Below are 22,808 nucleotides of genomic sequence, written 5' to 3'. Positions count from 1 at the left end.
ATTTCTATTCTGCTGTTGTCGTGTGGACTATATCAAGTAGGTCAAGTTAGTGGATAGTGTTTTTCATATCTTCTATAACTCCACTTTTTTCTGTCTGTCTTTTCTGTCATTTACTAAGAATGGAGTTTTTAAATCTCCAATAGTAATGGTGGGTCTGCTTTTCGGTTTCATTGGTTTTTGCTTCATGCATTTGAGTTCTGTTATTAGATGCATATACATTTTGTAAATTGACCCCCTTTATCATTATGAAATATCTGGTAGAGTTCCCTGTTCTAAAATCTCCCCTGTTGGATATTATTGCTGCTACTTCTGTTTCCTTAACTGGTATTTGCATGGTATATATTTTCCCACTCTATCTATATTTAACATGGTTTTCTGGCAGTCAGCATATGGGAGGGGGGTATCGTTATTTTATCCAACATAAAAATTTCTGCCTTTTAATTTAATTACATTAAGTTAGATTTAATATAACAATTGACATACTTGGTTTAAATCTAGCTTTATTTACTGTTTGTTTTATCTGCTCTTTTTCCTTTTGTGTTACCTTTTTGTGTATTAGTTTAGGTATTTTCTTTTCAAAATTTCATTTTATCTCTATTAGCTTATGACCTGTGCTTTATTTATTTATTTATTTATTTATTTATTGCTGTTATTACTGTCACTCTAGGATTTACAATATATGTCTTTCATTCTAAGGCTTACAGTATAATATTATACTATCTCACAAATAGTGTAAAAGATTACAACGGCATATACCCATTTTCATCCTGATGTCCCTAGTGCTGTTGTTATACAATTTACTTCGACATATGCTGTAACCTCAAAATACATTGCATATCTGGGTCTGGTATTATTTGATTTATTTTTCTCCTGACTATAAGTAATATTTTCCTACTACTTTGCATGACAATTAATTTCTTATTGAGTATCTATTTTGGATTTTAAGTTGTTGGTTGCTAGAACTTGTTTTATTCTTAACTAGTGTTAGATTTTGTTCCAGCACAAAGTTAAGTAATTGAAATCAGTTGGGTGCTTTTGAGCATTGCTTTTAACCTTTGTTCGAGCAAATCCAGAGGAACCTTTAGAATAGGGTCAATTAAGCCTGATGCAAAGGTGATATCCTTCTGAAGAGTCTGCCTGATGCCCCTTGTAGGACAAAGTTTCTTCATTCTACTTTGTGAGGATATAAACCATTCCCTGCCCTGTTTGAGCTTCAGAGAATGATCATTCCAGTCCTCTACGAGAGGTCTTTCCTCAGCTCCAGTAGTTTCTTCTTATGGATGCACAGATCAGTGCTCATGACTTGAACATTCTCTTCCCCAGATCTCCAAAGCCCTCTCTCTGTAGCTCCCTCCTCTCTGCTATCCTACTCTGCAAATTCTGGATACCCTGGCCTCCCAGAGCTCCAATCTCTGTCTCCTCAACTCCATAAGAATGTAAAGCTATGTACAGATTTCCCTTTTCTGGACTGTGGTTTAGAAACTGCCTCCAGTTAATAAACTGGTGTAATTGCAGAGTTCACATTCTTATTTTTTCTTCCTTATTGACCCTAATACTTCACTGCCTTTGTCCGTTGTCTGGAAACCATTATTTCTTACAATTTCTATAGTTTTCTATTTGTTCAAGGCATGAAGTAAATTGAGTGCCTGTTACTTTATCTCCGCTACTTCATAAATTTCTTCTGTTTTCTTTTTAATTTCTCTTTTAGTGCTTTCTTTTGGTTTACTTAGCTGTTCATTTTCTAGCTTTTTGGGAAGGGATTTTCATTCACCAGGAAGGATGCTACTGGCATCTAGTGAGTAGAAGCCAGGGATGCTGCTAATCATCCTATGTTGCAGAAAATGTTCCCCACAACAAACAATTATCCAGCCCCAAATGCCAATTGTGTCAAGGTTGAGAAACTATGGTTTAACCTATATTTTTGTTCTATCATTTAGTTTTTCTTCAGGGACTCCAGTTACATGTATATTGTCTCTTCTTTGCCTATTGTCCATTTTAACCACTTCACTCAGATATTTTTAACTAATTCTTTATCTCCTCTTTATTCTCTTGGATGCTTTCCTGCCTTTCCTCAATGTTTCTTGTTAAAGTTTTATTTTAATCTCTTTTCCCTTAAGCATGATGTAATTAAGTCTAAATTTTGAATGAATTTTCTTTCAATTTTTTCACCTACAATTTTATTTGTAATTAATTTTCGAATTCTGTATGAAGGAAGGCAGTTTTCTTATCCTCAAATGCTTGTTTGAAAATATGTAATTCAGTTTGGAGTGTTATATTACAATTTTCTTCTGTTTTATAGTTGATTTGAGAAGGAATTTTTCTCACAAAGTATCTTGATTCTTGTTTTCTGTTTTATCACAGTTTCTTTGAATATATTTATTCAGTTTTCTTCAATTCGTTTTCTGAATTTGGTATTACAATATTCTTAGTTCAACGATGCCCTCTTCTGTCAGTGTAGCAGAGTACTGTTTCTTTAATAAAGTTTTTTCTTGGTTGATTGTTACTGGAGGGGTTGTATTACCTCTAATTAATTAATTTTTTTTTTGTCTTTCAATGGATTTAAAATTTTCCTCTTTTCTTTCTGATTTTTCTTTACCACCCAAACTCCAAAGGATGATTCTCCTTCCTTTTAACTGTCTTATTCTCCTACACAATCAGTGCCTTTCAGAGATGGCCACTTCAAATCATGTGTGCTTTTAAGTTCTCTGTGACCCTATGGTCTACTTTATCTATTTATCAATGGTTTTTAGATTTGTCCTAAGCTTACTTCTCCCTACAATGCAATTTTTCCAAGATGGTCTTCATTTACCAAAGAAGGTTTCTGTTGAGAGCTTGAGACATGATTTGTTAGGATTTTGTGTTTTCTTTTTCTTTTATACCTTACAGTAATTTGAAGTTTAGAATTTCTCTGTCTTCTAGCTAGGCTGAAGCTGTGATTTTTGTATATTATTGTTTGCCTTGTTCTGAGTTGTTTTTGAGGTCATGTGGGGAGGCATAGTTTCATGTGGCCACCGTTATATTTGGTTCCCTAAAAGGGGTTTGTTTTGTTTTGTTTTTGAGTAGCATCGGCAGACATTTATCAATTTTTTTCAATGAACCAATGTGTGGCATTGGTGATCTTTTAAAATGTATATTTGTTTTCCATTTCCTTAATTTCTTATTTTATCTTTATTATTTCCTTTTTTCAAATTAAAAAATTGATTTTGCCACATTTTTCTAATTTCTCGAGATGGATTCTTGCTTTGTTTTTGAATTTTCAGGCTTTCTTCTGTTATAACATATTCATTTGAGATTATATATTTTTCTCCAGGCATTATTGGAGCTGCATTCCCAGATATTTTGCTACAATATTATTATCACTCAGTCAAGATATTTTCTAGTTTCCTTTATAATTTCTTCTTTGGCCCATGACTCATTCATAAATATATTTTTACATTTCCAAATATATGATTTCCTAGGGTGTTTTATCTGTCATAATTATCTTGTGGTGAAAGAACATATTCTGCATGGTTTAAACTATTTGAAAATTTTTGTTTTATGGCACAGTACAGGGTAATTTTTCTAAATGGTCTTGCAATAAGATCATACGCATATATGTCTTATTTCATATATGTCTATTTGGTCAACTTGTTCACTGTGCTATTTTATTCTACTATATATAGTTCAATGTATACTGTATCCCCCAATATCCTGTTTTCTTGTTAATTGGCATACAGTTTATGATTACTCCTATCAGCAAGAGTCATTAGCAGATATTTTAGTGCCTTTGTAGATATGTTTAGCATAGAGGTCACCCAAATTAATCTAATATTATTAGTGTTATATACTACTAGTAAATATTAAATCTTTGCCAAATCAATTACTGCTCCATCATCAATATAATTTTTGTATCTTTCCTGAAAATCACATATAACCAAAAGTAAGTATAAGAGTTCTGTAACAAACAAGCAAATAAAATCAATGGATCTACTGTCAAAAAAGGAGGCATGTCACAATGTAAAATCACATCAATTTTTCATTTCTAAAAAGTATTCAAAATTAAAATTGACAACAACTAGTTTGGAATATCTTAGATTGTGAACTTCTCAGCAATTCACAAGATGTGTCATAATCAACTGTTTCCATGGGTAACGTATTGATAAGGTTGGTGAACAATGTGTGGACAAGATTGGTCCTTCTCTCATAGGGGCAAAGATTCTGAAATCTGTTGTTATTGCTCTTCATCAGGGAGATAATTAATTCTTCTGAACTTGTGTCTAAATTTTCCCTAGCCGCATCTGAAATTTATGTCTCCTCATTTTCTGGTGGTTCACATTATTGTTCATTATCATCTTGGTATGTTATATCCTTGGTATCATAGCATAATCTTTCACTGGAATCTAGATTTTTCTCTAATACGCTATCTCTTCTACTTCCTGATTGCTCTTGTAGGTTGCCACTTCCATGTGTTATGTTATCTTCACTTTCCTTACGAAATGTCTTCATTTCCAGATCGTCAAATTTATCATCTATATGATTTCCTGCAAGAAAATCTTCATTTTCTAGTAACTATTCTCTTTCTGGTGCATCTTCTTTCTATTTCTGTTTTCTGCATGTTGTGTGCGTACGATTTCATAGAGAAGGCACTAAATTTGCTCTTTGACTTCATCTTTAGTGTTCTTGAGGTCTGATTCAAAGGAGAACATCTGCTTCTAATTCTATGTATTTCTGAGGTTATTGTGACAAGCCTGATGATATTGAAGGAGATCTTTCTCTATATCCAAAATATTTTAACATTATTCCCATTAGGATAATCCAATACCATCAACATCATAAATGCCTCAATTTCCTAGAATTTCTTCATATTCCAGAAGACCTAACAAATGATGACTACTCATGTTCAGATTCCAAACAATGCAATTATCATAAGCAATGTGGAAAAAAAGCACTTTCAAGAATTTCCTATTTCTCTCAATTCTTATGTCTTCTGAAATGCTTTTATCTCTCTCTTGAGACTTTTGCTGCCATTTTTAATGGTGCTGAGGCTGACACTGACAGCTGCTGCTGTTGCTGTTACAACTGGCTTATTTCTGTGGCATCATAACTAACTCTCAATGTACAGCAGAGAATGAGAAGGGATACCTCAGGGAACCTAAGAAATAAACACAGCAGTGGATATAATAATTGTGTCTCCACATATTGCTTCTGTCCTATTCTTCTATACATCTGGGATTCTAAATAAACACATGTTCCTCTTTTTCACTGTATCCTCCATGTTCCCTACTCTCACTTTGGTATTCTCCATCTTTTTGTATATTTGTGCTTCATCATGAATGGTTTCTTCTCCTTTGTCTACCAGTTCTCCAATTCTCTCTTTAACTGCATCAAAGCTGCTAGTGTACCCATTTACCATGTTCTTTGTTTATTGTATTTTTCAGTTCTAGAACTACTTTCCCCCAAATTTTCTAATTTCACATTTTGTAGTTGCTAATTTCTTTGCAAAAATTGTGAGCTCATCTTTTTCTTATTTGAACATTTTATGCATATTTCCAATGTCTAGAATAAATTTGTGTCTCTTTTTGTCTCCTCTAATTTCTGCTGATTCTCACTCATGGTATCCTTTCTCTTTATGTGTTTGGTTACTGTTGATTGTGCATGGATAACATATTTTCAAAGTTATTGATGGAAATAACTTGATGCTTAGTAATATATTATCTTCCTCCAAAGAAGTTTTATTTGTTGTATCTTCCTGGATCCTGGGAATGATAGCCATCTAAAAGTCATCTTGATAACAGTTTAAGACTTGAAGTTTTCTCATTTAATTGAACTAAGCCAGATTTTAGTCTGTTCAAGGGATTCTTACTATTGATCTACCCTTACTTCTAAGGTGCAAGCCTCCAGGTATTTAGCCCAAAGTAGTGGGTAGTTTTCAAAGATCAATTGCAACTTTTGATCTTTTATACCTGTGAGACTACCAAAGGTTCAGCTCAAAGTTTCAGTTTCCCCTTTCAGAATAGCAAACTCCTATAATGCCAGAGTGGTCTTAAGTACTGGGCTTAAATTTTAGAGTTTCTATCCTCTCATTGCATCAATAATTTCCCTCTATATTAGCTTTTCAATATTTTAATAAAACGTAAGTATTAATCCAATTGCTTTTCCATTGGAAGTGTTGTTCCATGTTCACTACTGGAAGTAAAGTATCCATATTTATTTGCTGTCATAAAAGTCTAAACTTATTTTGAATTTAAATAAGTATGCTAATAAGAATTTACATGGCAAGCACCTACTTAAAATTTTAATTCTAAAGTAGATAGCTAGATAAAGCATGAAGCCTTGCCAAGTACTTATAGCTTAGATAAAAAACAAAAGGCATCAATACCTTCAATTTCTTATAATGGTCACTTGGATTTTCTCTCAAAGACTTAACTACAGGAGCAACAGAATTTTTGACAAAGGTCTGGAGATGGAATAAGCACAATTAATAAATACAAATTTTCCTATTCTTGCAACGAAATTCTGCATTTTATCTGAATTTAGAATAGCCCCAAACAGGCCAAACTGCCCCCTATTTCTAATGTCATGATTTTCTTTTTCTTTTTTTTTTTTTTGAGGAAGATTAGCTCTGAGCTAACATCTGCTGCCAATCCTTCTCTTTTTGCTGAAGAAAGCTGGCCCTGAGCAAACATCCATGCCCATCTTCCTCTACTTTATATGTGGAATGCCTACCACAGCATGGCTTGTCATGTGGTGCCATGTCCGCACCCGGGATCCAAACCAGGGAACCCCAGGCTGCTGAAGTGGAATGTGCGCACTTAACTGCTGTGTCATCGGGCCAGCCCCCAAGATTTTCTTATACAGAAGAATTCAGAGACAAGGAAAGACATGAAACCTGGCATGGGTAGATGGTCTCTTGAGTAAAGGAGGAAGTCAGTCAGTCAGCCATTGGTCAAAGTCTGAGAGGGCCTTAGGGGAGAGTGCAGTCCTCCAGGCTAGTAGCTGTCAGCCATGTAGACGCTGTCATTCACGTAACTGGAGGAAGGTACCCTTCCCAGTAATGAGTGTCTTGGTTTGGCACTACCCGTATTTACTAACACTCCTCCGCCATAGAACTGTTGTAGGGATGGCACAAGATAAAACGTCATGTTCAATGACTGCGAAGTTCTGCAGAGTGCCTGGTACATAAGAAACACTTTATAAATGATAGCTATTTTTTACAGGCATAAAATACCAAACACACAGACAATGAAATAAATTAGTTACAAATATTTTGTAACGCCATCTGAGTAAAGAAAGTCTTACTGTACATGTTGCTTCCTCATCAAATGTATATGTGTGATTTACTGAGCATCGTTCATGATGAGGTTGTAAAGGAGTAACTTTCCGTGGGCTTGTCCAACCTGAAAACAAAAATATATGTGCTTTGGGTTAAAAATGCAGTAGAAATTTCTTCTTCTACGAGAAATATTTCCTATTAGAAAGCTAAATTGTGTGGTGCTAATTGATTTTTCAATGGATTATCTAACAACTTTTCTCAGCAGTGAAAACTGAATAGCTCTGGGATTTACATGTTAGGATAATTATAATAATGCAGAATTATTTGTTGTTTATTGCATATTATTGGAAGAGACCTGTTGGGTACTATGGATCTGCGTATATGTGTGCAGAGGTTTTGGGGTTGGTGGTGACACAAAGGAGCCTGGTTACTATGTAGGTAATTCATCTAATGATAGATTAGAAGCCCTATGAGACCAGAAAATAGAAAAACAGACTTCAACAAATATTTACTGTACCATAAATGGAATCAGATGAATATATAAAGATGAAAAATAGGGTTCCTGGTTTTGAGGTGCTCCTAAACAAATGGAAAAGATAGACATGTAAGTAGATAATTTCAATATGATGTAGCAACTGTAATAATAGTTGAGCTCTGAGTGCTACAGGAGTTCAGAGGAAGAATACCTAGTCCAGCCAGATTGTGAGGAGTTAGGAAAATCTTCCTAAAGATAACACCTGATCTCATCTTTACAATTGAATAAGACTTGGAAAAGAAGTGGAGGAAGGATAGTCATTCCAGGCAGGGAAACAGCATGTGCAATGGTAGGACTGCCCTATGAGAGCATCACAACTTTTATAAGAAATTACAAAAGGTTGGATATAGCTCCATCATAAAATGGCAGCCAGGGAATGGTGGAAGATGGACAAGAGAGGTAAGCCAGAGTCAGGGCATGAGGGCCTTGGACTTAATCTCCAGATGGATTACCCTTGGAAAGTTTTAATCAGGGAGAATGATAATTTTGGCAAATTATTCTGCTTTGGATAGGGGACTAGTGTACATGAAGAGAATGGTAATATCTCTGTTAGTGTCCATAGGGATCCTCTCTCCTACCCTATGGGGGCTTCTGACTTGGTCCTTTACTTCTTAGCTTTGTCCTGTGAATTCATCCAACTCGGCAAACAACGAATTAAAGAGTTACAATTTGGAAGCTAGGTGGACAGTACTGAGATGTTGAAGCATGGTGAGATGAATTGTAAGAGAGATTTGGGATAGCACAGGAACACCATGCTCATCTGTGAATACGAATCTGACAGAGCTCCATAACAGACTCCAGCAGATCTTAAGGCTTAAAATACATATATAGCTTCTGGTTCAGGTGCCAGTGTGACCTCACAAATTATTTGACTCCTCTGAGGCTCATTTTCCTCACTTTTAATCATTGTTGTCAGAATTGTGAAAACTACAATTAATGTATATAAGGGAATTGACAAAACCTCTGGCATATAGTTTAAGTGCTTAACACATTTATTAATTATCAACTAATAGTTGTAACATTATTAATATCTGTAGTAGTAACATAGTAATACGTTTTCATAATGATGGTTCAATCAATATTTGACTAAGAGACTCAGGACAGAATCTGCAAAGTGGCCTGGCAAGGGAGGGATGGGAACTAATGGATCTTCCGTGGCTTTTGAAGGAGAAGTCAGATAGATCAGAGTGCAAGAAGGCCTTGATGCACCATTGTTGGCTTTGAAGATAGAGGAGACCATGGGAGAAGGAACATGGGTAGCCTCTAGCAGCAGTCCCCTGGCTGTCAGAGAGCAAGGACATGGGCACCTCATATACAAAGAACTGTATTCTGCACAACCCAAATGAGCCTGGAAGTAGAATTTCTACAGACCTTCCAGATAAGAGCCAAGAGTACACCTAGATTTTGGCATTGTTATATCCTGAATAGAAAAACCAGTTGAGCCTGGCCCAGACTTGTGACCCACAAAACTGAGCTAATAAGTGGATTTTGTTTTAACTTGCTAAGTTTCTGGCACTTTGTTACAGCAGCAAGAGAAAATTAATACAGAGGCAAAGGCAAGAAGTCAAGGCAAAGTGAGAGACAGAGTGCTGAATCCCATAACCATTTTGGTTTTGAGAATAATAATAATTCTGTCTGTGACATAGCTGGCCAAAGGAAACCCTCCAGAAGACTATCATGTTGATAGCAACAGGATGGCACTTTGTGGTAGTCATCTGATTTGCAGCCATTGAAGCAGCAGCTTTGAAAAAAGAGGAAAGTAGGAAAACAACAAAACTTAAATTTTGATCTTAAGACAGAGTAGAAGAAAGGGAACAAAACAATGAATTACAGCTATATACTGCTAGGTCACCATGTTCACCTCTAAGTATGATGATGTCCTTTCCTTTACCTTGTTTCAGTATTTACTGCTGCAAAACAACCAACCCCAAAATTTAGTATCTTAAAACAACTATTAATCATCTCCCAGGATTCTGAAGCTAGTTGGGATGTTCTATGTAATGAGCTTAGAAAGCTGAAAATGTCCACAATGATCTCACTCACATGGCTGGAAAGTTGCTGTTGACTGTTAGTTGGGAGCTTAGCTGGACCTACTGACCATTGCCTTGTTATTTTTTTTTCCTCTGGGCCTAGGTTCGGTCTTGTACAAAATAGTGATTGAGATTCCAGAGGAAGAATCTCAAGAGGACCAATCCAAACGTGCAAGTACTTATCAAGCCTCCACTTGCATCATGGTTGCTAATATCATATTGGCTAAAGTCACTCAGATGTCCAAGCCCAGAGTCAAAGTGAGAAGGAAACAGATCTCATTTCATGATAGAAGTGGCAGGTACACACGAAGGGATGAATTGCCAAGGGCTACTTTGGGACCGGCCATTGCACACCACTTCTTCATATTTCACAATCTCACTTCACCGCTTTCATGCCATGAAACAAATATCAAGTCTTTTTGCCAAGAAAAGCATTATAGTGTTTTCTCACTTATTAGAGATTTAACATGTTTAAAACTGTGATCACATTTTTACTTTAAGTGGGTTTTGTGTGTAATCCATGAAATTATATGGATTTGGACGGTCTGCTATGAACACTATTTTCCCACAGGCCCTATAATCTTTATTATAAAACATTTCCATAATATGGTGCTTTTAAGGAAGCAAAAACTCTAAAAGAAAGATTGAAGGACTATTCTATGAAACTTTTTTTCTTATTCATGTGTTTTTTTCCTCCTCTAATGTTTAGAGATAGTTTTTTTTTTAACATCTAATATAGCCTTTGCTAGTGGTCTTCTTTGAGTTTTACTTCTCAATATGGCTAAAGGTAGGTCAATTTTGTTGATATTTTCATAGAACCAACCCAAGTTCAATTGATTTTTTTCCTGCTGTTTTTCTATTCTCTATTTTATTTATATCCATCAAACGTCAGACCTTCAAAATATATGATGCAAATATTGACAGAACTGAAGGGGGAGACAGCTCAAAATAATAGTTGGAGACCTCAATAATCTACTTTCAATAATGGATAAAACAACCATACAAAGATCAATAAAGAAAGAGAGGACTTGAACAAAAAGAATTTGACCTAACAGACATGGACAGAACACTCCGCCCAACTGAATACCCAAGAATACACATTTTTATCAAGTGTGCATGGAATATTCTCTGGAAGAAACTTTATTATAGGCCACAAAACAAGTCTCAGTAAATTTAAAAGGGCTGCAATCATACCAGGCATATTTTCTCATCACAATGGAAGGAAACTAGAAATTGATAAAATGGAATGAAAATAGAAATCAATATATTTAAATTAAATACCACACTCCTAAACAACCAATGGTCAAAGAAGAAATCACATAGGGCCAGCCCGGTGACGCAGCAGTTAAGTTCGCACGTTCTGCTTCTGGGGCCCAGGTTTTGCTGGTTTGGATCCTGGGTGCAGACATGGCACCACTTGGCAAGCCATGCTGTGGTAGGCGTCCCACATATAAAGTAGAGGAAGATGGGCACAGATGTTAGCTCAGGGCCAGTCTTCCTCAGCAAAAAGAGGAGGATTGGCAGCAGATGGTACCTCAGGGCTCATCTTCCTCAAAATAAATAAATAAATAAAAATTTTAAAAAAGAAGAAATCACATGGAAAAATTAGATATTATCTTGAGACAAATGAAAACAAAAATACAACATGATGCTTTTTTTATAGGAGTCAGTAGAAGTCATGCTCAGAGGAAAGTATATAGGTATAAATGCTTATATTAAAGAATAAAGATCTCAAATCAACAGCCTAAATTTACGCCTTAAAGAACTAGAAAAAGTACAAACTAAACCAAAAGCTAACAGAAAGAAGGAAATAATAAACATTAGAGCAGAGGTACACAAAGCAGAAGAGAAAAACTATAGAGAAAATCAATGAAAGCTGAAAGCAAGGGTTGGTTCTTTGAAAAGATCAACAAAATTGACAAACATTTAGCTAGATTGACTCAGAAAAAAGATAGAAGATTCAAATATCTAAAATCATAAATGAAAGAGGGAACATTACAACTGATTTTTGTTGGACGAGATCATCAAGTGGCTGTGAACACCGGTTGACTTGAGAGCTGGACTGAGGCAATCAGAATCTCCTCACCCCCTTCCCTGTCCTTGGAATGCATGTTCTGCCCACTGTTTCCACAGTAGGTGCTACTTCAAGAATGCAGACTTGAGAGAGTAATGTGTTGTTGAGACCATATGGACGGTACACATGACTCAACTCCATCAAGACATCTACATAAACTTTCAAGATTCTGGCGGGTAAGTATGGAGATCTACTCGCCTTGTGGCTGCCCAAGACAAGCCTCACATGTAAGTCCTCCTGCTTATTAAACCTGCCACCTACCAATCTGGAGTGTCTGTCTCTTTCTTCAGGGGGCCAGTTTTGGATTTCACCTGGAGAACTCTTGAGGTTGCAAACTAACAATTTTGCAGACTTAAAAAAGCTAATAAGAAAATAGTATGAAAATTGTACTCCAACAAATTATATAACCTAGGTGAAGTGGACAAATTCCTAGAAACACACAGCCCACCAACACTGAATCATGAACAGAAAATAAAAACAGGCCTCTAACTAGTAAGGAGATTGAATCAGTAATCAAAAACCTGCCAACAAAGAAGAGCTCAGGACCAGATGGCTTCACTGGTGAATTCTACAAAACATTTAAAGGAAAATTAACAACAATCCTCCTCAAGCTCTTCCAAAAAAGTTGAAAAGCAGGGAATGCTTTCAAACTCATTCTATGAGGCCAACATTATCCTGATACCAAAGCCAGACAAAGACACCACAAGAAAAGAAAACTACAGACCAATTTTCCTGATGAATATTGATGCAAAAATTCTCAAAATACTAGAAAACTGAATTTAACAGTATATTGAATGAATTATGCACCATACCAAGCAGAGTTTATTCCTTGAATGCAAGGAATTGTAACTGTGCATTGTTGGTTGATTAGGGTTAGATAAGGTCATGAGGGTGTGGCTTTCATGATAGGATTAGTTTCCTGATAAGAAGAGAAGGAGAGACCAGGGCTCTCTCTCTCTGCCATGTAAGGAAACAGCGAGAAGGAGGCCTTCTGCAAGCCAGAAGGGAGCTCTCACCAGGAGCCAAATAAGTTGGCACCTTGATCTTGGACTGCCCAGAACTGTGAGAGATAAATGCCTGTTGTTTAAGCCAGCTAGTCTATGATATCTTGTTATAGCAGCTCAAGCTAAGACAATGGTTTAAAAAGAAAGTAGAAAGATATACAAAGAATTATAAATATTGATATTAGTAAGTAGGAAAATCAAGAAGGTGACAATAGGCAATCTCTATTTTCTATGTAATGAGGAAGACTGTGTTGTCTGCTGCAAGGAGAGCAAAGAGATCAATAGAGGGTTTGAATAAAAGTAGAGTAAGTTTAGAATACAAGGTTGGTATGTGTGAAAGAAACCCAAATAGGAACAAAAAAGTACTGAACCCATGTAAATGTCTAGGCAAGGTTGGAGTAGGGAAAGAAATCAGCAGTATAATCTTTTATGATCTTGTTTGGATATTTACGAAAGCCCACTGAAAAGCATACTGGTGTGTGATAGAATTAATTCCGAGATGTCCTTCTTTAACAAAATGTATTAGAAGTTATGTCTATCTGAATTTGCTAAAACCTGAAAGTCCTTATTTATAATTAATGATTATTTCCAGGATCTACAGAGTCATTGAAAGCCTAGGACAAATTATATTGAACTCAATCACAAAACTGCAAGTATTACTCTTTGAAACTGTTCATGGCTGATAATAACAGCTACTATTAATTGAATGCCTTACCAGGTTCCAGGAATTTTGCTAATTATTTTACATGTCTTAATTCATTTAATTCCTACAACTTTATAAGAGAAGTACTTTTATTACCAATTCATGTATGAAGGACCTGAAAGTTGTGGACTTTAACTTTATAATATCTAACATTTATTGGTTCTTTCCTTTATGTCAAACATTTTTACATGAATTACACTAAGTGGACCTATTATCTTATGAAGTGTTTCTAGTATGTGAATTTTACAAATAAGGAAACACAGGCATAAAGAGATTAGCAACAGTCCTGAGTCGTAGTGCAAGTAAGCTTTCTGCTAGGATTTGAGCCCAGACAGACTGACTCAGAGCCTACCTTTTGAATTTTGTTGCACTGATCCAAGGAGTGCAATATAGTACAGAGGCTAGATGAGATCTATACTTGGTTCTGAATCGTTCGTGCAACATCTGTTAACCCTATTTTAGTTGTAAGTTAGCTTTAATAAACTATTTCTTCAACTGTAATTTGTTGGAATGTTTTGAGAGTCCACTTTCAGAAAAACTTACAAGAGAAATCAGCAACGTGATTCTTAAAATTTCAATAGGCTGGGGTTTTCTGCTTACAAGCAAAGTGCATATTTAACTAAAAAGGGCCTACTATGAAAAATGACCTCAGTTTCCTTAAATAAGTATTCTTGACAAATGAATACTCTTATACATTGAAATATTAGGAAAAAAATCAGCTCAAGCTCCTTTATTGACAGATTAGAAAAGTAGTCACTAGTTGAGAATCAGTTACATGTACTGTGCCTGTGCCTGAACTCATCAGTGGTTCCCCCAATGTGAATACTTGAACATTTTTTGCAGCTTAGACAGAAATTATCATTTGTAGATACAAATGCTGTTGATTCTTAGTCATACTTTATTTCTCTAGATAGTACTTCCAATGGATTATAAAATGACTATTTCTTAAAATAGGTTGTTGAACTTCATTTCTACTCTTTATATGAAAATTCCAAACTAAGGAATTCCCCTAAGCCCACCTGCTAAGGTGGCACAGTGGTTAAGTTTGTGTGTTCCACTTTGGTGGCCTGGAGTTCGCCAGTTCGGATCCTGGGCACGGACCTATGCAAGCCATGTGGCATGCATCCCACATATAAAGCAGAGGAAGATGGGCATGGATGTTAGTCCAGGGCCCTTCCTCCTTAGCAAAAAGGGGAGGATTGGCAGTAGATGTTAGCTCAGGGCTAATCTTCCTCAAAAAAATAAAAATAAAAAAATAAAAGCACAACTTTTACCCTATGCTTATCTCTCCCAAAATTGCTCTTTCTGTCTCAAAAGGTGGTGGCAGGACAGTGGGGCTGAGGGGGTTGTAGTTATCTTGTGAGGTTTTTAATTTTTATTACCTGTTCCTTTATTCTTACCCCTTTCCTGGTTGCAAGTGACTATGGCCTCTCTCCACTGAGGAGTGGTAGGAACCATGAAATCCCCACAGCTTTAACAAATGGTGGTGTTCCTCCACACATTGTCTCCTTAGGCCTCTGCTCTATGGCTGGGTGCTGAAGAGAAGCGTTTGAAGGGGGTGCAGCCTCTCATGCTAGAGCAAGCTTTGCTACAGCATTTGGCCTTTTCCCTTCCACATGCTCAAAGATATTAACTCTTTTCACTCTCAGCCTCCCAGACACACTCCCAGGCATATTCTCTTCCAGGAACATGGGAACATCCTCCGTGGCTTTCTTTGGGAGTGTTTCTTACCACCTCGAGGCCAGGCCTGTGACCTTCTCTGGGAGATCTCACAGAGAAACCACAATGTGCAGCTGTCAGTAAGGGGTCATCAGCTCTGCTCTCAGGGCTGTGGTGGAGCTATTTATGCAGGGGTTGCTTCTCCCTGGTTCCTGTTCTTACCAGACTCCAAAATTTACTTTCAACTACTTTCCCATTTCATGTAACCTAACTCTTTCATAACCATCAGCAGATTTATTTTTTCAAGGGAGACAGACAGATAGGAGGCATGCTACATGATGATCGAAGTTAAACCATAAATTCCCTTGTGCAAACTTAGGTTATCTCTAAGGCTAGAATAAATTATGTCATATACCCTTTGTGTTGGTCAGTTATACTAACGAATTCACCTTTTTTGAGGAAGATTAGCCCTGAGCTAACATCCGTGCCCATCTTCCTCTACTTTTATATGTGGCACACGTGCCACAGCATGGCTTGACATTTGGTGCATAGGTACGCACCTGGGATCCGAACTGCCAAAGTGGAACGTGTGAACTTAACTGCTGCACCTTTGGGCTGGCCCTGAATTCACGTTTTAAAAGTCAAATATTGCTTTACAAATAGGTTTATAAAAGGCTTATCATCTTACTACTTTTTCTTTACAATCTGTAATTTAATAATAAGAATTCCTTCTCTGGCTCATTACCATTTTAGGTTAAAGTAAATGCTAAATACTGAATCTCATAGCTATGCTCTTCTCCCTTGTTTTGATATAATGTTTAAAAATTATAAAGTCCAGGGCTAACCTGGTGGCATAGTGGTTAAGTTTGCATGCTCTGCTTCGGCAGCCCAGGATTCACAGGTTCAGATCCTGGGCATGGATCTGCACACCACTCATCAGGCCATGCTATGATGATGTCCCACATACAGAATATAGGAAGACTGGCACAAATGGTAGCTCAGGGACAATCTTCCTCCAGCAAAAACAGGAAGATTGGCAACAGAAGCTAGATCAGGGCCAATCTTCCTCACCAAATATATATATATAAAGTCCATGTCACTTTACCTCCAAGTCTTGCTCTGATGGAAATGTCTGATGTCGCCCTGGAGTTCCATCTCCTGTCTTGTTTTAGTTCTTCTAATAAAATTTTTTGCCTTTTAAGTGTCGTTTGAAATCCTGTGTCTGGCCTGGGAACTCGATGTTGAGGTTTCACATCACTGAAATCCATCAGGCTTGGTATGGTTCTGCCAACTCCAGGTTTTAAGTCAGCATCACCACCAGGACTCAAAAACCCTGAACAGGAATCACCTAAGGGTACATCATCCTGAAGTGGAAATAATGGATAATCTGGTCCATACGGTGGGGGATAGGGATGGTGTAAATGATAGTCTGGCAGGACCGAAGGGGGATAAGGATGAAATTTAAGAAATGTAGGGTTGCATTTCTTTTCAATTCTGCCATAGTCATGTCTGTCCTCAACTCCTTTCACAAAAGGCATGTTCATTTTTCTTAAGAGATGACAGTAGTGTGGGTAATCTCTATTTTCAACAGGCTTTATTCCTGAAAGGATGAACCTTTCAGAGATACTTATCTTTCCAGGTGTGTGCTGTGAATCCATATCCTTGGCTTTCCTCTTTAGAGTTATGGATGACTGTAAATTGAGTGCTTCTGACTCCTTTCTTTTTAACTATAAAACTCTTATATTTCCAATAATTGAGGATTGGTCAATCTAACATAAATTTACTGATCTGGCTTTGAAAATTTTGATCAAGTGGGTTTTGTTTCTTTTTAAGGTAAATATTTTTCCCCACCAAAGTAAGTAAAGGGTAGTAGGGTACCAGGACAGAAAAAACAAAACAAGACAGAGCCCTTGTTGCCTGGCAACAGTTAGAACTGTGACACATTGTGCCATTTATTATATACATCATAATTTAATTCTTAGGAAACACAAAAATAGCCTTGTTAGTAATATTTCCATGATAGTTTCCTACCCAATGCTTGGGAAAACTGTGCTTGTTATTTCTAAATTTTTCCATAAGTTAATATTGTATAGGTACATGATATCCAGTAAAGAGTATAAATAAATCAGTTAATTAAGTGACAACATGCGTGGTTTTTTTTTCTTTTTTGCTAAGGAATATTCTAACATCCATTGCCAATCTTCCCTGCCTCCCATGTTTTTATGTGAGTCACCACCCCAACATGGCTACCAAGAGATGAGTGGTGTAGGCCCACTCCTGGGGAATGCACAGAACTTAACCACTAGGCTACTGGGCCTCGCCCAACAATATGTTTTTTAAAAGTATATCTCTGACTGCAATTAAATATTTACCTTATAGATACAATAAAATAAAAAACTTTCTACCTAAATAAACATAAATTTAAATGCAGTGCCAAAAATGAGTATGTATTATACTAAGGTTAAATCAATGTTCCTAATTCTTTAATAACTTGCCATCTATAGTCAAAGCACAGGTTCATCTTTTACGTGTCCTAAATTATCCTTACTTACCTTTTGCCATCACAACGTCCAGAGAAGAGCAACGAGGGTCTAAAACTATTTCAGAAAACTACAACTGGGCATAAGCTATCAGCTTACATGCAAAAAAAGATTTCATCAATATAGTGTTCATTTAAAAGCTCATTTCAACTAGATAATTTGGTCTTGTGGGAAAATCACTACGAAAGGAATTCCAAATATTAGAATTTGGGCACAAGAGTTCACACTATCCCTACTACAGTGAAATATGCAAACATGAATGACAGTCCTACTTTCTTTCTGATTTTCAGCAATCAGAATTCTATTGTTATGATCATACTACACGTTAACTAAGATCTCCAATATTACATTCTAGTCTCAGGTTGAATATTAGGAATTTACACAGTAGATCAAAGCAGGAGGGACTAATGAAGTGAAGAAAATTCTTGAAGACAGAAAACAAAGATTACAGGATTTAGCATCGTCTGAACAGTCCTCTCCATCCTTTATTCATTAGATGTCCACAGTCAAAACTTCATTTGGTAAAAATCATATTGTGCAGGTTTACTTGTTTATAAAAATTAAGAGGCATTATAGGGGAATATATACCTATACAAACATAATGATTGATCAGACACTTCAGTAAAATATATGTTTACTACATGTGCTCAAAGGAACTACAAGATGTTGGCAAAAATGCTGGCCAGATCCAAATCATTCACGTTGCTCTTTAGTAAAACAAGCCTAACCAGGTTTAATTTAATTCAAGACACAATACAGATTAGAAAGAATTTCTGAAGAAGTGATCTACCCAGTGGAATCAACTGGACTGTACATAGTTTACTGAACAATTAACACATGAATAAAAATAGCCAGAAAACTCAAGGAATATGCAGAAACTTCTTCAATTTACTTTGTTATTAAGAACCAAGGACTTCTTGGGATATTTATATAATCCTTAAGAAATGTCTTCACCCTGGTCCTGGTCCAGAAAGAGCCCTGATTCCTTTCTGCTTGACGTCTTTTTAAATTCATGCCTATTTGAATACCTACTATATGCCAAGAACTGTCGTAGGAGTTGAGGTTAAAATGGTGGCAAAACAGACAAGATCCTAGTTTTGAAGAGCTAGGCACACTATATGTAACTTGGGCCAGCTGTAAGATAGCAAAGGGCAGTGACATCTGTGGTGTAACCAGAATACACCTACAGGCATTAAATCTTTGAGACACACTACCAAACAAGTGGGGAGGGTGAAGTAGGTGGTCAGGCCGTCAGTTTGAAGTCCAGTATACCCAGGATCATTCATTTCTTCCTTTTAAAGGTGACAATACACATTGTTATTAGGCATTCTGTCTTCGGGTACTTAAACTTCATTCTTCAATGTATTTGCACCAACTACTTACAATTTATTTCTATTGTAGCTCTGTTCCTGTTAAGTAAATCCTTCTGGCTGCAGAAAAGCAGAGGCAAGATTCTCTTTAACACATTCTGGCTATAAATGCCCTCTTAGACTATTAGGTGGTTTTATATATTTTTCTGAACTTAGTTGAGAAAAGATGATTTTCCAGGCCGAGCGTTGAATGAAAGTCAACTTCGTCTAATGTTGTGTCGTCTTTTCTTCCCACTAAGCTTCTTCCTGGGGCTAAAGCCCTTACTTTGAACTCCACTTGGTGAGTTGCATGTAGCTCCCAATTAAGTTTCATACATCCATAAAGTACTAGTAGCTCACATTACGAGATCCAGGCAACCCTCTGAGGGCTGAACGTGTATTAATTCACTTAATTTTCACCACCTGTTATTCAGGATTGCCCTCCTCATCCCCATGGCAGACTCAGTGTACCACCTGGCTTATGAAAAGGGCTTCCCTCGTCCCCATAAACGCGTACACAAAGGTAAAAGCACAGTAAGGCGGCTCGCGCTTCTCCCCCAGGGGCAGAATCTTCCACAGATCACTCTCCAGGATTTCCCGACCAGCAGCGTGGTCCCGAAGGCACAGTCGACGCTCAGCACCACAGGCCAGCTTGCCCTCCGCAGGCGCCAGGCGAACCCGCATCTCAGTCACCACGCAAACACGGCCCAGCACCCACTCTTCCCTGGCGGAAGTGGAGGCCCATCCTTCCGGCCGTTCTTCCGGCGGCTGCCCGCCAACTTCCGGCGGGCGGGTGGGCGCGCGCCGCCTAACGACCTTCTGCGCGGACGGTCGGCCGGCGGTGGCGTGCGGATGGAGGGCTCGGCCCCCGGCCTGGCGCGGCGGGGTTGGCGGCGGGCCCCGGCCGCGGGCTCCCCGCTCTCCTGGGCCGCGGTCGTCCTCCTGCTCTCCGCCTTCATATTGCGGGCGCCCCCGTCAGGTGAGGCGTCGGCGCCGCCGCTTCCGAGATTGGGGTTTGCTGTGTCACGTGCACCCGTGGGTATCAAGAAGCGTTGTACTCACGATGCCTGACAGGAGAGCTTTCCTTTAATAGAAGCCGCGCAGAGGAACCTATATCTACATAGGAAATCAGGCGACTGAAGAAATTACTAACGTATAGACACAAGAGATCATTCAAACACCCACAGTTCAAACTTTAAAGTTAAATTGACTGTTAATAAAATCTCTATTCAGTCCGTGGGTCATTTGCCAGCTTTCGGCCTTGTTTTGTGCTCAGTTTTTCAGTATATTTCAAAATGAGTGGGCATCCCGCTGCTTTGTGATTATCCATGATCCTGAAGCTCCATCTATTGGGCTTAGGTATAAAATACAGGAAAGACTGGGCTTTCAAAGTTGTGACATTTTACTGACGCCATTTGTTTCCTTCTTTGTATCCAAGGAACCGAAGAAATACTTTTCCATCTTGCTTTCAAGACAGATTTTAGATAGTGATGAACACACACTGAAATGAGAGTTTAATTAAACTGGTGTCATTTTAGTAGAAAGTAATTATTTTGCGTTACTTTCTGTTCAATTTTTGACTTTAAAAAAATAATCTCCCAGAATTGAATAATAATAAGCACAAAAGAGAGTTGTTTAAAAGTTGGTCAAATAAGGGAGATTGAGAAAAGAATTTCTCCAAGGATATAAATGTAGAAGGGCTGCGAAGATAGGCGTGGGATAAGGAGGAAAAAGGAAAGAAATGGAGAAAATAGACATTACAAGATACGCCAAAATTTGTTTATCAGAAGTTCAAAGATCATTCCTTTGGTATGAAGAGAGAAGAGTTAGTAACCGTTAATTACCCTGTAGGAGAAGGATGCTTCTGGACCATGATAGGGTGTATGTGTGCTATGTTTTGATCCAATAACAAGATCAGACCTGATGGATAAGAAATAGAATAAGCAGGCAATATCTTAATATTAAGCTATAAATAGTAAAGACTAGTATTTATATTGCATTTTATAGTTTATACAATATTCCATTCAGTTCCTACAATAACTCTGTTAGTCTGGAATGTAGTCCCATTTTGCAAATGATTAAACCAAGGCTCCTAGAATTTAATGTGACTTTCTTAAGATCAGTAAGTGGCAGTCAGGATTGAAACTCAAGCTTTCTGACTTTGAATACCATACTCTTTTCTATACGCATTACTCCCTGTCTGTTAAAGGTTATTTGGGTATATGCTTTATTGCATTTTTATACTGCTCCTCCTACTTGTTCTGTGCTCACTATTATGTCCATCATATTTGCTTATTCAATGATGACTGAAGAATATCAATTTATCGTATTTAACAATTATTATTTAGTATTTACTATGTGCGAGATATAGTGCTTGGTACTGATTCTTGATAAATTGACATAAAGACTGATCCTACTATCAATGGAGTTTATAATCTAGTAGGAAAATTAGGTATGTGCATAAAGAACGATAATACAATGTAGAGTGAGTGTTGTAAGAGAGGTGCTGATGATGTACTGTGGAAAGTAAGAAATGATAAAGACAAACAGAAGATTTGAAGGAGGGACTTGTGGTTTGAGTCTTGAAGCGTGGAGGATTTGAACTTTTAAAAATGAAGAGAGTATTCTAAGTGAATGTAGAAAAAGCCAGAGGCGAGATATGATCGGGGGAAGCAGTGGGTAGATTAATTTCACTGGCACATATGAGGGGAGTAGAGTTGGACTGGAGATACCAGATGTCAGAGGAGCTTGATTTATGGTTCTCCCCTTCAACCAAGATCAAATATACTATGATACTCTACTATTAGAGTATATTAGAATTTCTAATGAGGCAGATTGTTGAACATTTCTTTTCTTTTGTTTTTAATAGTTGGATATTTGATTCACTTACCAAGAGGTTTCAGCTTGACCCAAGATTTGGTGAAAATAGTGGGATCACCAGATTTTCCAGGTATTAATAAATGTATTTCTATAGCAAATATAATATATATAATAAATAGTAATTTTAAGAAATCAATTAGCATATGTTTAAATTGTATCAATCTTGTCCAAAAGGCTAAAATTCCCCAGTTATCTTGGTCTCCTAAGGGCCTTTCTCGTCTATGAAAATGAGTTAAAGTTGTTTCCATATAGTTAAATTCATCCAGGTCCAATTCTGTTTGCTGTAATTGCTTAAGTGTGAAAAAAAATAATTTCTCTAAGTTATCTAATTAAAGTTGGCTATAGTGGTTTTACTTATTACTACATAATAATTAGCTACAATATTAAATGTATGCAGTTCAAATATGGTAAAACTTTTTTCGAATGAGATCTGTATATCATGAAAATTTGGGGTTCACAAGCTTTTGCAGTAGTCATGTGAGGCATAACTACAACTTTTTTGTATTTTTTTATTGAGATAAATTCAATACCTTAAAATTCCTCCTTTGAAGTGTACAATTCAGTAGTTTTTAGTGTACTTAAAAGGTTGTGCAACCATCAGCACTATGTAATTTCACAACATTTTCATCACTCCAAAAAGAAATGCCATGCCCATTAAGCAGTCACTCTCCAGCCCCTGGAAACCACTAATCTACTTTCTGTCTCTATGAATTTGCCTATTCTGGACATTTCATATAAATGGCATCATATGCTATGTAGTATTTTGTGTCTGGCTTCTTTCA

At 37.1% G+C, this 22,808-nt stretch overlaps 2 protein-coding genes and 1 pseudogene across 3 annotated transcripts in view; 1 reads left to right on the top strand and 2 right to left on the bottom strand.

The window, feature by feature from the left end:
• SPMIP7 (sperm microtubule inner protein 7) overlaps positions 1-17,192 on the bottom strand; it is a 53,969-nt gene extending 36,777 nt beyond the window's left edge. Inside the window, exons 1-2 of the mRNA XM_070615575.1 lie at positions 16,363-17,192; positions 7,279-7,376 (exon numbers count right to left, since the gene is read on the bottom strand). Coding sequence (XP_070471676.1) covers positions 7,279-7,376; positions 16,363-16,915 — 651 coding nt within the window. The 5' untranslated portion in view covers positions 16,916-17,192. The remainder of the gene's footprint in view (positions 1-7,278; positions 7,377-16,362) is intronic.
• Positions 4,542-4,906, bottom strand: LOC103543149 (aspartyl/asparaginyl beta-hydroxylase-like; annotated as a pseudogene).
• Positions 17,193-18,259: 1,067 nt separating the features above from the next.
• ZPBP (zona pellucida binding protein) overlaps positions 18,260-22,808 on the top strand; it is a 134,637-nt gene continuing 130,088 nt past the window's right edge. For both annotated transcript variants that reach the window (XM_070615574.1, XM_070615573.1), the window contains exons 1-2: positions 18,260-20,125; positions 22,016-22,096. In XM_070615574.1, coding sequence (XP_070471675.1) covers positions 19,600-20,125; positions 22,016-22,096 — 607 coding nt within the window. In that variant the 5' untranslated portion in view covers positions 18,260-19,599. The remainder of the gene's footprint in view (positions 20,126-22,015; positions 22,097-22,808) is intronic.

Source organism: Equus przewalskii, chromosome 4 (assembly GCF_037783145.1).
Source record: "Equus przewalskii isolate Varuska chromosome 4, EquPr2, whole genome shotgun sequence".
Classification (NCBI taxonomy): domain Eukaryota; kingdom Metazoa; phylum Chordata; class Mammalia; order Perissodactyla; family Equidae; genus Equus; species Equus przewalskii.
Note: the sequence above shows the minus strand (reverse complement) of the source record. Positions and strands in the feature narration are given on the sequence as shown.